Consider the following 17,165-nt stretch of genomic DNA (forward strand, 5'->3'; position numbering starts at 1 on the left):
TAAACTGACTATTTAGAATGGGAGACACAGCATGCTCTGGTCCTATAGCTCTCATTCCCAACAGCCAGGTTTAATATGTCTAGTAGGGTTTCTCCCTTCTTGTCTCACCTTTCCCTCTACCTATTCTGTTCAGAGAAATTCCCCTCATCATTTCAGTATTCATGACTCAGTTCAAATACCATTTCTAACATGGAATCTAGGCTAAAACTATATCTCACCTGCCCCAATTTCCATAGTTTAGGGATCCTTTCCTGGGATCCTGCAACTTGTCATTTTCGAAGTCCTAACAGTTATACTGTTTTCCTACAGCCTCCCACTACTGTACTCCTTGAGGGCCAAGACCACATCTTCATCATCTTTAAGTCACCAGCACATAGTACAGGACCTGGTAGAGTATGCATAAAGTCAGTGTGGTGAATGAATGAATAATTCAGTTCATGGATCCCCTACTTGAGATGAAACTGCTTGAGTTGACCAGCAGAAGTCACCCCAACTGTTTCAGAGCTGAATGGGACTACCTTTCCACCATACAGACTGACAAAAGTCAAGATGGTGGTCACATTGACCAACCCTGTGGCTAAAGTTCTCTAGTTCTTTAAATAAAAATCAATAAGCATTTTTTGATAAAAAAAATTCTAGTTAGCCGTGATGAGTCAGACTCCTTGCCTTCCTTGGGGAGCTCATTCAAAGGCATGTGTGTTGGGGTGGGGGGAATCTGTCAGAGTTGTGGCTGAGGTCAGATCTGACCCTGCCTGCAGCCCTCTGGCTTCAGGCCTTCAGGAGAGCCTTTCCTATGGGACCTGATGAATATCTAGTATCATGGGAGGTGGTGGGGCTTTCTGACTTCCTCCTGCAGCCTCCTTCAGTCAGCACCTTGGGCCCAGGACATAGTAGGTACTCAGTGAATGACAATATCCTTTGTTTCTCCTTTGTGTGTTCTAGCAGCCCCTGAGCTGTGGCTGAGGGCAAGGTCTGCATCTGGTGGTTTTCATTTGCGCATCAGCAGAGCAGCAACTTCAGGGAAACTCTGAAGTTATTGAACCAGGCTGGTTTCTGGTTCTGAAGTTCCCTGAAGGCTTCTCCCACCCCATTAAGAGAAGGGGACCTGGAGGAGCTGAGGAAGAGGCCAGGTAGAGGCCTTTGGACTCTGGCTGAGCTTCCTGGACTTCAGACTTCTATGCAGATGGCTTTTGTGAGCACCTACTCTGTGCTGGGTGCTCTATCTCATTTCAGACTTAGAACATACCTGCATGGGAGACATTCTTATCTCTGTTCCTCTGACAAGGAAAGTGAGGTTCAGAAGTGAAGCCAACATAGGGGCATCTGGATGGCTCAGTCGTTTGAGTATCCTACCCTTGATTTTGGCTCATGTCATGATCCCAGGGTTGTGGAATCGAGCCCTGTGTCCAGCTCCATGCTGAGTGTGGGGTCTGTTTAAGATTCTTTCTCTCTCTCTCTCTCTCTCTCTCTCTCTCTCTCTCTGTCTTTCTTTCAGGGCATCTGGGTGGCTCAGTAGGTTAAGTGTCCAACTCATGGTTTCAGGTCATGATCTCACAGTTTCGTGAGTTTGAGCCCCACATCGGGCTCTGCACTGGCAGCATGGAGCCTGCTTGGGATTCTCTCTCTCCTCCTCTCTCCCTGCCCCTCTCCCCCCAAAGTAAATTTTGAAAAAAAAAAAAAAGATTCTCTCTTTCTCTCTGCCTCTGCTCCTCTCCTCCTCTCCCCTGTTTGTGCTCTCTCTCTCTTTAAAAATTAAAAAAAAAAAAAGTGAAGCCAACATTTAAGGCCACACAGCCAGTGAGTGGCAGAGTGGGGACTCAAATCCAGGTATCAGGTTCCAAGGCTTGCGTTCTTTCTACCTTACTATCCTGCCTCTCCATATTGAAACCTGACATTACTGACCTTTTCTAAGAGGAAGCAGAGGAGCCAGGCCCATTGGCTCCAGTCTATTGGAGAGATCATTCATGGTCCTAGGCCTCTTGAATGGTGAGAAACACAAAAGAATAATTAGTAGTTATAAGTACCAGTAGTTAGTAGTTATAAGTTAGTACAGTGGTTACAAATTCATAGTTATAAGTAAACCCAAGTCAAACTGAGTAAAACACTAAGAAATTTAATAGTTTGTGCAGCTGGCTAGTCCAGAAAGAGTTCAGTTTTCAGGTGAATTTGATCAGGGATCCAGCTTCTTTTTTATACAAGAGTCTTAGCTCTACCACCTCCTGAGTGTCTGTCAGTTTTATCCTCAGTCTGGGCTTCCAAATAGAAACTAAATGGCATCAATAGCACCAGGTCTTACATCTGCACACTCTACCACCCAGAGCAAGTTCAAGCACCTGGATCCCAGAACACTGTAATGTGCTCATTGGCTTACACCAGATCTATTTTCTATCCCTAAGCCAATAAATAAGATTACGCTGACTGGGCCAATCCTAGCTGGGTCTCAAGGTTGCTAGACCATGAGATGGGATAAGTCTGGCTTGTGGCGAAACAATTAAAGGTTGCTCAGGATTGGCGCTGCACAAAGTACACAAGATGCACCCTGGCTGAGCCTCCAGAATTGCAGGCCTGGTGAGGGCTGTCCTCAAGTGAGACAGCCCCATACTGAGGATCAGAAAAGCTGTTGAAGGAAATGAAGTCAGCCATGGGGTAGAAAGTCAGGGAACATCATCTCCTCCTCTTCCTCAACCCAGACAAGGAAGGTTGTGTGGTATAGTAAAAAGAGTCCTGGCTTAAAATCAGGAAGATCTGGATTCAAATTGTTGGTTCTTTGTGTGATTTTGGCAAATGGCTGACATTCCATGATGCTGCTCTCTCTTCTATAAAATGTGAATATTAATGCCTGGATCAGAGGTCATCATGAGGATTAAATTAGGTGATGTTGTAAATGTTTCTAGGATAGTGCCTGGCACTTAGTAGGTGCTCAATAAATGGTACATAAGTACAGGTCTGGTCCCAGTGGAGCGTCCTCCATTGGCTATGGTTTTGAGGAGTTTGAAGCACTTTTTTCCCTTCTGGGATAGCTGTGTTTACTGTAAGGACGAAATTAGTTGCAAAATCTCTAAGGTCATCTCTAGCTTTGTAAACAGAGCAAATGAACAGGAGGAAATGCAATTCCAAATGCCCTCTCCTGGCCTAGTCCAACCTTTGCTGTTGATACAAACCCAACCAAGCTTTTTCTGCGGCTCATGGCTCCTAGAAATGGAACCCAACTTGGGTCAGGGATGGGAGTGGATTTGACTTGTCCTTTTGGCGTCTCCTCAGCCTGCGGAGCCCAGGCCTCTTGGAGCATCTTTGGGGCTGACGCCGCGGAGGTTCCGGGCACACGGGGCCACTCCTGCCAGGAGGCTGCCATGCCCCACATTCCCGAGGACGAGGAGCCCCCTGGAGAGCCACAGGCAGCCCAGAGCCCCGCCGGCCAAGTAAGTGCCCCCTCCTTGCCTGCAGCTAGCCTGGCCGGGGCCAAGTCAAGGGTCCTGAGCTGGGGCCACATTGCCTGGCCTGGCCAGAGGGTCTGCTTACAGCCTGTGCAGGCTGCAGTGGGCACCTGGGGAAGGTGTGTGGCTGCAACACTGAGGAATGAATACCCATAGTTCGTTTGAATTGGCTGAGGCCCCCATAGATGAACCTAGATGTTCATCTCCTAGATGAACCTCCTAGGCTGTGTCTGACTGAGGTTTCCTGGGAGGTCCAGCCACCCTAACTCTGCAGGCACCCTCCTAGAATGGAGAAAGACTTGGAGGAGAACCATCAGCACAGGGGGCCTCATCATGTCCCGGGTGTGATCACCAGAAAAAGACCACCTAAACTGAGTCCACTTAAAATGAAGACCAAAATTTCATAGTAAATAGTGAAAATGATTTTCAGTAAAATTGTATTGTAAGAAAGAGAAATGATGACAATAAATTAAAGGGTCTCATTGAGATTGTTTTGTACAAATGAAATTATGAAAATAAATTATTTTTAGTTATACATATAACAAAATATAGATTATATGCTACTTTTTTAGAAGGAACAAAGAATTGGGGTGCCTGGGTAGCTCAGTCGGTTGAGCATCCGACTTTGGCTCAGATCATGATCTCGTGGTTCGTGAGTTCGAGCTCTACGTCAGGCTCTGTGCTGACAGCTCAGAGCTCAGAGGCTAAAGTCTGCTTTGGATTCTGTGTCTCCCTCTCTCTCTGCCCCTCCCCAACTCATGCTCTCCATCTTTCTCTCTGTCTCTCAAAAATGAATACACGTTAAAAAGAAGTATAAAACAGAAGGAATAAAGAATTAATTGTGTCGATTTTGGCATTGGTATATTTATTCTTTATACCAACAGGATGAACCACGTCCTTCACATTTTACTTTACAACACCTCTGTTAAGAGATTGTTTAAAATTTAAGGGCTTCATTCATTTTCCCAAGGACTTCTATCAATCCTTCAATATGCAAATCATTTTCTCATAAAGAACCTATCTTGCCTCATCATGATTTTTTCTTTGTTAACTGCTCTAGCTCCATCTGCTCTCTGTTGGTCCAAGACGTTGCATGTGAAGTGTTCCAGCACTGTCTTCTTTGATTTCATGAACTTTGCACTTGGTTTGCCCTTGTACCACCCACATTATATCTGACAGTTGCCTGAACTGACCTCAGCCAGAAGGGACAGACATTTGTTAAGTGAGGGAAGAGAATGGATGAGTGAGCATTAATTTGGTAAGTGGGCAGACTCCGTGAACATTTTCATGTCAGGATGACATTTGTTTTTTTGCACATGATAACTGTGGGAACTCAGATAATAAATACTTAGAAAAGAATGGCTTCTTGTATCTCCCTATCCCAAACTCATGGGATTGAGATGTTGCAGAACTTGGCAGACTTGGGGAGCCCTTGAATTTCTAAATGGCAGTGAGCCAAGCCCCCATGCATTTGACCACAGGCAGCTGGCTCAGGGTTTTATTGAACCTCCCTCCCAGGAATGTCGTGGGCTTGGTGAGTGCTGCTGGTCAGTTACTTTCCATGGCTCCAGATTGCTCCTCTGCTCCTTTATGGGTGATGTCTGGTCTTCCCCAAACTGAGTGCTCTGCTGCTGTACCTTTCCAACTGCTGCTCCTAACCAAGTGTGGAAAATTCCCTTAAAACACTGGTAATAGTGGGCTATAAGGTTTAGCCACCAAAAAAATTTGTTAATCTCCTAAAGTCTGAAGATTAAAGAAGGGAATGACAGCAGAAAGGAAAACAACTACATCTGGAATCAAATGTGACTATTCCCTTTTCTCAGTCATGACTTTCCCGAGTTCTGTCCCCTTAGCGTCCCTTCTCCCTAGTCCTGGGCTCCTTCTTGCCATGGCCATTCTTGACCCCTTCCACTATACTAACATTGATCATGTGCTTAAGCCAGATTCTGATGCAATCTGGTTCCCAGATCCCATCCAGCTCCTCCAAACAGCTATCATGCCATGCTCCCCAGAATATCAGTGTTCCTTAAAAAATTAAAAGATTGTCAGGGTGCCTGGATGGCTCAGTTGGTTAAGTGTCCGACTTCGGCTCAGGTCATGATCTCACCGTTCATGAGTTTGAGCCCCGAGTCAGGCTCTGTGCTGATGGCTCAGAGCCTGGAGCCTGCCTTGGATTCTGTGCCTCCCTCTCTCTCTGCCCCTCCCCTGCTCATGCTCCATCTCTCTGTGTCTCTCAAAAATAAATAAACACTGAATTTTTTTTTTTAAATTAAAAGATTGCCAAAGCTTCAACTCCACCATTAGTGAAGAGATCCTTTCACACTGAGTTTAGTTCATCTTTAGCTCATTGTCTTACCTCTCTAAATAAAAGAACCTTTAAGCCTTCTCCTCAGGAGATGTAAGACAAGACAGCACAAAAGTCTGCTGGCCCTTCTGACCATCATGACTTCAAACCACACGTAGGTGCAGCTCCACTGGGTTAGAGGTGAGTGTGAGTTTCTAGTCACAGCCAAGCAAGGGGAGGGTTCCATGAACTAACCACACAGTTGAGGGGCAGAGAGGACTAGCTGAATAGCAGGAGCTCCAAATTCCAGGTCTCTACAAGTTCACTCTCCTTGTGACCTTGTACCAGAACCAGACTTCTGTAACATGAGGTGGTGGGCCCCATGGTCTCTGAAGGTGTATCAAATGCTGTGTTTCTATCTCTGTACTTGTGGGAAGTCTGTTTGTGGTACCAATAGCCTTTGCATTGCTAGAGCCAGCAGGAGAAGGACCCATGAGGACTTCAGGTGAGCTGGACTCAGGATGCCCAGGTCCTATAATGGAGGATCATTAGCACATAGTTTAAGAATATGGACTCTGGTGTCAGACCAAGCTGGGCTCCTACACATGACAGTCAGAAGACCTTGTATGAATCTGTTAACTTTCCTGTGCCTCTGGTTCCTCATCTCTTCCCCAGGGCAAGTGTCAGTGGCTGCCTCCTAGACTCTGGTCAGCCCAGTCCTTGAGTACCTTCTTTGGCCTGAGGGACCATGTGGCTGGGGCAGATTAGACCCCAGACTGAGGCTACATCACACTTAGTATTCTTTTATTCTCTGCCCTTACTGAGAGGCACTAGGCCTCCCTGATTCTCCAGAGGCCCATGGGCATCGTCAGTGCAGAGCACGTCCCTCTTTGCACCCATCAGACAACCTACATTGGGCTTCTCAGGCAGCCACAGCTTCAAGGGAGGATCAGGCCTTGTGAGCAGGGCTAGAGCCTCCAGGGGCTAGAGCCCAAGTCCCTGGGAGCAGCGGAAGCCAGGCAGCCAGGAAAGTAGGGTTGGCCAGGAGTATTTGGCTGAAATTCCCAGTACCGTGTGAATTCCCACTCTGTGAAGCAGGCAAAGAATCAGAGCATCCTTCTGAGTTTACAGTTCCCCCGGGTCCAGCCCTACTTCTGGTTCCTCAAGCCCCAGCCCCCATTTCCCATCACTGACACGAGCACTAGCTGAGGCCTTCTCACACAAAAACACAAAAGCTGTAGGCCTAGATCCTGTTTTTCTTTCTGCGCGCGCGCGTGCACACACACACACATTTTCTCTCTCTCTCTCTCTCTCTCTCTCTCTCTCACACACACACACACACAGACACACACACATTTTCTCTCTCTCTCACATACACACACATGGACACACACACACACACACACACACACACACACACACACACACACACATCTTTGAGGTCCCTAATCAGAAACTGTAATCAAAACCTGCAAAGAAATAAAGCTTCTGGACAATGCACTCTATGAGGTTGTGTCCTGAATGTGTTTTCTGGGTTAGCCCTTGAACAGGGAGGGGCTCAAAGGAATAAGCTTGTAGCCAAGAGGTTCTGGCGGGAATAAAAGCTGTCAGGACACAAGCCTGGGAACTTGAGGGACCACAGAATGACAGATCATCAGAGCTAAGAGCTAGACGTGACACTAGATCTTATCTAAGACCCTCCCAGGCAAGCAAAGTTCTGCATAGCGTGAACCCCCAGTTACCTGGAAGCTTGTTAAACCCGGATTCCTTTGCCAACCTAGGCCTGTTGAACCAGAGTCTTCTGGGGTGGGTCTGGGGAGTTTGCAGGAGTAGTTCCATAGCGGGGAGCTCCCCACCTCACAAGGAAGTCTGCTGTGGTTGGCCAGCTCTACTTGCTGGTCAAGCTGGAACTTGCCTCCCTGTGACTATACCTCAGTCCTGTCCTCCACACCTGCCTATAGTGGTGTGAAAACCTACAGATGCAGGAAGGCAGTTTCTTCATCTTCCCAGAGTTGCCTTTCCTCTATTACTCCAGGCTTTGCTCTCAGAGCCTACCCAGACCCCTCCTCTGGGCACATACCAACCTGTCTCCCCCTAATCATAGGGCACCAGACCTGGACCCAGGTTCCAGAGGCAGCAAGACCAGGACATTAATCATTTCCTGGCCTGTGACCAGCAGCCACATTAAAAACCTCACATATTAGAACAGCATGGCTTCCTCAGAAGTGCCTTGCAAAGATGAGGGTGCAAAGAGGCTCATGTTAGCTCTAACAGCCCAATTTTCACTGGCTCTACTTTCCACCTGGACAACCTTATCCTCTTCCAGGGGCTTCTGGAAGCCCCCAGGCATAGGCCAACGTGAGCTCATAAGCTCATAAGACCTCACGTCTTTCACATCACCTATTCCAGTATCCCCCTCCCACCACCCCCGACTCTCACCCCCATCTCCATTGTCCACAAAACCACTTAATAATAATACCAGGCACTATTTTACTGTATTAACTTATTTAACTTTCAGTCAACCTTATGAGGTAGATATTATCATTTCTATTTTACTGCTGAGGAAACTGAGGCACAGAGAAGTTAAGTATCTTCTTCCAAGATCATATAGCTCATAAGTAGCAGTCCCAAGATTTGAACCCAGGCAGCCTGGCCCCAGAGTGCATGCTCTTAGTCTTTCTCCTGCACTAAGTACTAATGGCTTTGCCTCGGGGGCCCTCTATGAGAACTCTTGGTGCCTGGTTAAAGGGAACATTGTCCTGCATTTCCAAAGCCCTTGTCTGGGAGAACCAACCAGGGTCTCTGCAAATACGCTGCCATGCACACTCCAATGCACCACAGCTTGTGGTGCTTGGACTTAATTCTGCTTGCCATCTTCTCAGATGCCTGAGCCCGTGGGGCCAGGAAATACAGTTCCATGTCACACATCCTGCTGAGACACTATGCTGCCTATGCTTCTTCATTCTTTTTCAGCCATCAGACAATAAAACAGTCCACCTTGATGCACACTGACTCTTAGAAACACAGACCACCATGCTACTCCTGGCTCATGCAACACATGGAGTCACTCTGTACCTCCCAGTGTGCCTACTTTGTACTACACTTTCTGATCCTCTAGACAAACTGATGCTTAACTCTGTTATACGGCAGCATCCTGTTGACTTAAGATCACCTCAGCACTCAAGTACCCAGTGGCATCCCTGCTCCCACTTCCAATTTTTTATGAACTGAAAATTAGGTTGGAATGTGCTCTGGCCCTCACAGCAAAGGATCTGCTTGTGGAGCTCCTAAAACCTCTGGCCATGAAGCGGCTGGGCCTCCTCTTTTGGCTCACAATTGGAGATCATGGTGGCTGCTGCCATGACAAATCTGGACTTCCTGTTTGTGTCAGCATAGTGAGAGACCCATCCTGGCTTTTCAGTGGGCTGGCCCAGAGTGGAGCCTGTTCAGCCGCCCTTTCAGAAAAGTACCATGCAGGCTTTCCCAAGCAGCCAGGGAGTTCTGAAAGGCACAGGAAATGCTTCCATTTCATTGGGACACAACGTGTAAGTAGTGTGGCAATGTGGAAAGAGCTGGGCTTCACAACCCTGAGCGGGACCCTGGGTGAGTTACTCATTTTGCCTCAATTTCCTTATCTGTAAGCCAAGCCTTACAGTAATAGCTGCTAACAACAACAAACCTTTAAGGAACCTTTACTATGTTCCAGGTACTGTGCTAGGTTTGTTGTATACTTTATCTCATTTAATTTTCAAAATATCTCTGTGGGGTAGGTACTATTGTTATTCCCATTTAGAGATAAAGACTTCAAGCATAGAAAAGTAATGTGTTCTTGCTAATACAGTCATTGAGCCTAGAGTCAAACCCCAGGCACCTTGACTTTAATTACCAGAATAATCTATATAAAGTGCCATGCAAGGTTCTCAGCTCATAACAGGTGCTCAGTCCCTAATGCAGCACAAAACAGTTTTTGAAAAGTTTTTACATATATTACTGCAATTGATGCCCTAACCTCACTGTGAGGACAGTGATCAACATCCCCAGGGAACTGAAAGTTCAGAGCAGTTAGGTATTATATCCAAATGCAGGAAAAGAAACTAAACATGGGTCTCAGTTCTAGGCTAAACTCTTTACATTCATTATCTCAGATAGCCTTCATAATGCTCTGTAAGTTAGCAATGACTATACCTAGTTTATAGATTAGGAAACTAAGGCTTGGAAGGTTAAGTCATTTGTCCAAAGGACAAAACAAGGAAGCAGCAAGACCTGGATTCCACTGCCTCATGGCTGTAAGCGGAGGAAATGGGGCTAGAATTATTTTTTTCTTCTTCCTAGTCCAGAAAACGCCCCACTTTAACTGCAACAGAGTTTGAGCACACAGGAAAGGGTAACTCTTCTCTTACACGTGATAGATACCCAATAAATATGGAATCATGTTGAATTTACTCAATATAGTTGACCCTTGAACAGTGTGGGAGTTAGAGGCACCAACCCCATGCACAGCTGAAAATACATGTATAACTTTTGACTCTCCAAAAACTTAACTACTGATAGACTGCTGTGGACTGGAAGCCTTCCTGATAACATAAACAGTCATTAAGACATATTTTGTATGTTATATGTATTATATACTGTATTCTTACAATAAAGTTAGCTAGAAAAACAGAAGTGTTATTAAGAACATCATAAGGGGGGCGCCTGGGTGGCGCAGTCGGTTAAGCGTCCGACTTCAGCCAGGTCACGATCTCGCGGTCCGTGAGTTCGAGCCCCACGTCAGGCTCTGGGCTGATGGCTCAGAGCCTGGAGCCTGTTTCCGATTCTGTGTCTCCCTCTCTCTCTGCCCCTCCCCCGTTCATGCTCTGTCTCTCTCTGTCCCCCCAAAAAATAAATAAACGTTGAAAAAAAAATTAAAAAAAAAGAACATAATAAGGAAGAGAGAATACTTTTACAGTACGATACTATTAAAAAAAATCCACCAGTGCTGTTCTGACCCACGTTGTTCAAGAGTTAACTGTAAATGTTTATTGAATTCATTCAACAAATGTTTATTGAGCACTAAATAACCAAGACCCCACTCTCAGAGACTTCACCTCCTAGCGGAATTACAATTGAACGACAATTCCTTTCTGATCTGATTTGCTTTGTGTTCCCTTACAAGCTTCTCTGGTCAGGAATTGGGGGATCCTTGGTCTATGCTGTCCTTGGGAATATCTAGAGCTTAACAACATCCTTTACCATGTAAGGTAGATTGCCAGCTTTTCTCTTCATTTTACCCTCCCTTGGCTGTTCAGGACCTGTCTTCACTAGCCAGGAGACTGGGGTTCTCTCTACCTCCCTGGAGACCCTTCGGGAAATGTGTGCCTAATAAAAAGCAGGCAGTGTTCTGGAAGTGTTGATTGTTATAGGAGGTCAGAAGTGTATATTAAAATTATTTTGCTTTAGTTCCTACAGTGAGCAAAGAAGTAGCCTATCATTTTTTGTTTCTCTAATTCCTGTCAGACTGCATATAAATTACTTAGGATAGGGGCTGTGTCTTTTGTATGTGTATCTCCAACTCTCAGCATAGGCTCTAATATGTGGTGGGAACTCAAGGTGGGATTGATGGATGGACAGATGAGCAGGTGAATGAGCAGGTGGATGGATGGATGGATAAGTGGATGGATAGGTGGATGGATGGATGGATGGATGGATGGATGGATGGATGGATGGATGTTTTTGTGAAAGGTTGGGTGGATAATTGGCTGGCTGAATGATTAAATGCCTGAATTGAAGGGAGGAAGAAATGAAGGGAGAAACAGGAGGAAAATGAGGGAGGAGGAAAGGATAGAAGATGATAATGAATGAATGGCTGGCTGGGTGATAGATACACTCTCCACTGAGTATGACTAATAGACATTGCATGTACTTCCACACTCCTGATGTTTTTTGGCATGAGAGTGAAAACAGTGATGAAGAAGGTAGGATAATCTAGTGGTTGTTGATCCTTGGCTTCTAGGAATAGAGTGGACAATGGTAGGAAAGAGTATCCAGGGGCGCCTGGGTGGCTCAGTTGGTTAAGCGGCTGACTTCGGCTCAGGTCATGATTTCGCAGTCCATGAGTGAGCCCCGCATCGGGCTCTGTGCTGACAGCTCAGAGCCTGGAGCCTGTTTCAGATTCTGTGTCTCCCTCTCTCTGACCTTCCCCCGTTCATGCTCTGTCTCTCTCTGTCTCAAAAATAAATAAACGTTGAAAAAAACATTAAAAAAAAGAGAGTATCCACCAAAGGCAAGCAGGCCCTGGGTACACAGTGGGATCCACAGGGTGGGCACTGAGGAGCTTTAGGGGAGCCAGGAACTGGTACTCAGTTCTTGGCAGGGAGGAGCCCAATATCCAGCAGACTTCAGCAGAGGCATTTCTGCTCTCTCCCATGCTGTTAGGACTTGCTGCTAGAATAATAATTTTCTCCCAAGTCCCCAGAGTCCTTTTATCCTATCACAAGAGCACCAATTCCTCTTTGTGGCCAGGGCCCCTCTCTACAGAGACAGTCCGTGTTTGCCCTCCATGTGATGAGAAAGGGACCTAAGGATACAGCCACCACAAGGCCCAACCTCTACTACCATTCTCACCAATATCATCACTATTAATATTGCTTTACCTTGTCTAATCCTTCAAACAAGGCTGGAAAATGGGGATTATTAGCCCACATAATGTTTGAGAATATGAAACTCAGAAAAGTTAAGTAAAGTGCCCAAGGTCATCCAGGTGGGATTCCCACTAGGGCTCCCCAACTGTATTACCCTACACTGGCTTCCAGTTGGGTCCTTCTCTCCCAGGCTATCTGCCAGGGCCCAAGGGCAGGAGCTGAACTCCCCACTCCCACCAGGGCTGGGACTGGGGCTGTTTCTTAGAGCTTCCTACCCAGCCTAGTCATGTGATGTTGGGGAAGGGAAGATAATATTCCCGTCTATGACACAGGCCTATATTTATCTCTGCATACAAGCAGTTAGGAAACTGTTGCGCATTCCTGGGAATTTATGAGTGAAATAAACATTTAAATGTTTCTATAAGGTTTATTTAAGGAGAACAAAATGTGACCTGCTGGCTTATTATAGGGTGAGCTTGTGGGGAAACAGCCTGGGCCTCCATGCTTGGCTGATTTCAGGGAAGGGAAATGGACCCTTGGTGAGACTGGGCCTGTGGAAAGGTAAGGGGGTGCCCCTGCCATCTTTCCTCCAACTACGTGTTCAAATTTGTGCTGGCTGGAGGGCCTCCTGAAGGAAAGTGTTTGTGAAGGCAGGAGCAGCCTGGAAGAATAACAGGAGTGTCAGAGTGTCATGCACACACCGGGAACCACGAGAGGTGAGACCAAAGACCAGGAGAAACAGCTATAAGAGTAGCATGGTGAAGTGGGAAGGCCAGCAGGCCTAATATTTAGTCCTTTCCACTATTTTCCAGCTGCACAGTCCTGGACAAGTCCTTTCTTTCACTGGTAAAGTGGGGGCTGATGAGGAAAAAGCAGGGAGAAAGGAAATGCATCCATTGTCTACTCCATGCTCAGGGCCTTCACTTTCCTCTTTATGATTCTATGGCATTAGGAGGCATTACCATCCCCAATTTGTAGATGGATATCCTGAGATTCAGTGGCAGAACTGCTGGGAGGATGAAGTGAGGAAACACACCAGAAGTGTCTGGGATCGGGCCTCGCACTTAGAAGTCCAAGAAAGTGTCACTCCCTTCTACCCACATTTGTTCCTTTGTTGTTCATGTCTGTAACCTTGCAAAGGACATCTCTACATGGTCTCAGAGGCAGATGGTAAGAGAGGGAGTGGAGCCAAGTGAAGGTGGTCTTGGAGGTGGGCTTCTCTGGGAGTCACTGATTACAAGACCACTTGGGCTTTTGTGGTCAGAAAGATGCCCAGGGAAGATGCTCTATGGCTCCATGACCAGAAGAGTGAGGCCCTCCTAATTTAACTCCAAATGATTGATCAGACTCAAAACTAAGAACAACAATCTCTTCAAAACCAAACTCCAAAGTAATTGATTCAGCCCCAAAGTTAACAATAACAGAATATAACATCTGACACTTACTGAGCATTTGCTAAGTGCCAGGTGCTTTCCATCTGGAGCTGCAGATTTAGCAAATGAAAATACAGCTATGTCCATACAATTTTGGAACATACTTACACTAAAAAATTATTTGTTGTTTATTCGAAGTTCAAATATAACTGGACATCCTGTATTTTAGCCCGCAATCTTATTTCCATATCAATCTGTTTAATTTTTGTAACTACCCTATGGGATAGTTATTTGACAGATGAGGTAACCAAGGAACACAGAGGCAAGGTAACTTGCTGAAGGTCACACAGCTAGTAAGTGAGAACCTGTACTATGGATGAATTACTGTGGTTCCCAAGCTCAAGGCCCTTGAAGTCCTGAAGCCAGTAACTTCACTGGTAAGCTCCATATTTGGACATGCTGCACCACAAGCTTTCTTGAGGGCCTGTCTTATGTTTAGCAGCTCAGGTTGGGAGCAGGGTTGAGTATTCACACTCATCACACACACTACAACCTGGCAGAATTCACTCCAGAGGGTCTCTGGAATCTTCCCACACTTTCCTGGATTCCTGTCTCTTCAGTGCCTACTGAACTGAAACAGCCCACAGGAGACTGAATGTTCCCCACAAAAACAGTTTTTCACAGAGCTTGTTCATCCATTCTATGTACTGATTAGGGAAAGAACACTTTGATTTTATTATTGTATATTTTGCACGCACTGAAAAGAGAGAGTGAGGAGCATTCCAGGACATTCCATCAGGGGATTAGAGGATTTCTCCCTGATTGCTTTGTGCCTCCTGGTTTTTAAGCTGCTTTGAATTGCATGTGTTTGTGGTTACATGCTTGGCACTTGCCACCTATGGCTTGTTTCTGCCTTTCTATGAGCATGTCTGCCCCTACCCTCCTCTGACTGAGGGTGCATACAACCCTGTGCATGACAGCCACCTTAGGAGAGCTTTGCTGCAAGTTGTCTTCAGCCAGGAGGCAGAGAAAACTTCCACCAGAAGAAAGCTCCTTAGTGCGTTGCAGACCATTTACCTCGCAGGTCAACAGTAAGGGCACCAGGCCCTGGGCAATACCTGGGGTGGGGGTGAGGGGTGCTTTCACCCACTCCTCATCCCTTTGTGCTAACTGAGAAGCACTTCAGAGGTCTGCCTATTTCACTTTTCTCTTCCTGTGCTCTACATAGACTGTAGCACATGATAGGCATTCGGTAAGTTTGCTGGAGAGAATAAAGCATAACAATGTGTGGATGTTTACACACTGACTTCTTAGACTAGAAGGCTTTTGAAAACTTCAGCGAGCCAACCATAAAAAGAAAGGCTAGACAATCTGTACAATAAGTAATTGGATGGAGCTGGAGGAGTAAGTTGAGGAGGGAGGGAAAGGAAGAGAGGATTTTCATGGGGAGTGAAAAGTCAAAGGGCAGAGGAGAGGTGAGGATGGTTAAGCATTATCTCCTTCCATGTCCTTTGAGAGCTGAGAGTGAAGAATGAGGCTCTTTTTGTCTTTTGTCTGCTGAATAATTCTTTAAAGCAATCTTTCTCAGAGCCTGGGCCAAATGGATCACAGATTCATTTGGTTTCAGGTCAAATAGTTTAACTTCAGAGTCAAACCATGGATGGTTAGGAGAAGCATGCATTTCTCCTTATCTGCTAGGGATGTTTGTATTTATCAGATTGTCTCCCCATTTTTATAGCCTCATGTTTTTATATCTTAGATTTTATTGCTGGTTATTTCAAATTGCTTTGGGAAATAGGTAGTGTGTCAATAAAATAAAATAAATAAATTAATTGTATTCTACTTACTTAGCAGAGTGAAGGTATTAGACTCTTGGAAATGGGTATATATTATAATCCCCACAGCACTACACAAGGTTTTTTTTAGGATGTAACATGAAGAAAGTAATGTTTGGCTCTCCCACCCCTTTTATGTAGACTTACCTCATTCTCATTAATGTCTGCTGGGAATTCATAAAAGCCCATCCCAAGAGATGGCAGAAACCATATGATATAATGAGCATGAAAATAATATTTTAGCCAAAGTGCATTTCTTCCTGTTCACCAGAGGATTCATACAAGAAAGAAATTCTCTATATATGAAAATCATGAAAAAGGTAATTTTTAGAGCACAAACTGTTGCAGTTGAAATAAACTCCACCCAGGGAAAGAATTTCAAACATACTATAAGAAAAATCAGCGTTTCAATTGGAATTCCCATGGTAGCAGTCACCCATTGGACTGTATGGAAAGAAATCCCACCAAGACGGGGTAGATCTTATAAGCATTCTTATCACAACAACAATAACAATAATAAATAAATAAGAAGGCAAAAGGAATCCCACCAAGACGATGTGGGAGTTACACAAAATGAAATATATTGTACAGCTTAGTGCTTAGACTTAACCATATTGTGTTGTATACCTAAAAGTTTTCTAACGGGGTAGATCTTATAAGCATTCTTATCACAACAACAATAACAATAATAAATAAATAAGAAGGCAAAAGGAAGAAATGTTGAGAAGTGATAGATGGACTTACGGCATAAATTGTGATAAGAGTTTCATAAGTGTATACTTATCTCTAAACTCATCAAGGTATATACATAAAATATGGATAGCTTTTCATATGTCAATCATACCTTAATAAAGTGGTTTAAAAAAAAAGGTGTCATGAGTCAAGGAGGCTTTAAGCACAAACCTCCTGTGTTTCAGAAAACCTTGGTTTTCAGGTTAAGAATCATGTGCCACAGGGGCAGTAACTTGGATGCTTTCAGGGCCAGTCAGGGAGTACAAATGATTGAAACAAGCTACAGAAGCAGACCAACAGTTACTCTGCAGAAATGCAGACCCAAGATGGCTTGGTCTCTTGGTTTTTCAGGAAAAGCAGGAAATCCAGACCTTTATGGGAATTCTTCCAATTATAAATGTTGACAACTAATATAAAAATTTATAAACATTATTTAGCAAATGGCCCTCCAGGTCTCTAATTTGTACCTCAGAGAATAGCTAATTCTTTCATTGAGATCCAAGAAACCACAACAAGAAACCCTGGTAATGACACGAAGAAAAGCCTCTGGAAAACCTTCAGCCCTTCTTTCTGCTCACTGGAGGATCCATCCCCTTTCCGCCCTTTTTACTGGCTCTCCCATTTAGCCTGGCAACTGCCCCTGGTCCTGTCTGCTCCAGTTTCAGCCCGTGACCTACCATTTTGATTCCCCTTTTTGACCTCAGCAGCTCTTCTGGATGCTGTTCCACTGTGTGTCATCAGGTCCCACATCATGACCCAAGATCCTCCTGCTTCCTTTCTCGCCCCTTGGAAGGCCCCAGCTTCTCTGCCTCTTGCTGGCCTCCTACCAGGGGACAAAAGGTGGGGAGAACTGAATACAGCCATTGTTCATTTTAATGATAATCATG

General features: G+C 45.2%; 1 protein-coding gene and 1 long non-coding RNA gene across 15 annotated transcripts in view; one reads left to right on the plus strand and one right to left on the minus strand.

The window, feature by feature from the left end:
• Positions 1–17,165, minus strand: part of LOC121018225 (uncharacterized) — a 190,622-nt gene that overhangs the window by 62,329 nt on the left and 111,128 nt on the right. The window contains exon 4 of one of the 2 annotated variants that reach the window (XR_005785096.1): positions 16,956–17,101. This is a non-coding gene — a long non-coding RNA (uncharacterized LOC121018225). Of the gene's footprint in view, positions 1–16,099; positions 17,102–17,165 lie in introns of those variants that run through there. The other variant, XR_005785095.1, reaches the window with a different exon arrangement.
• IRAG1 (inositol 1,4,5-triphosphate receptor associated 1) overlaps positions 1–17,165 on the plus strand; it is a 125,298-nt gene that overhangs the window by 46,188 nt on the left and 61,945 nt on the right. For 10 of the 13 annotated variants that reach the window (XM_040456872.1, XM_040456875.1, XM_040456874.1 and 7 more), the window contains exon 1: positions 3,207–3,419. In XM_040456872.1, the coding sequence (XP_040312806.1) occupies positions 3,222–3,419 (198 nt within the window). In that variant the 5' untranslated portion in view covers positions 3,207–3,221. Of the gene's footprint in view, positions 1–3,206; positions 3,420–17,165 lie in introns of those variants that run through there. The other 3 variants (XM_040456877.1, XM_040456884.1, XM_040456878.1) reach the window with 1 other exon arrangement.

The sequence above is a fragment of the Herpailurus yagouaroundi genome, unplaced genomic scaffold, assembly GCF_014898765.1.
Source record: "Herpailurus yagouaroundi ecotype Mexico unplaced genomic scaffold, PumYag 218, whole genome shotgun sequence".
NCBI lineage: Eukaryota > Metazoa > Chordata > Mammalia > Carnivora > Felidae > Herpailurus > Herpailurus yagouaroundi.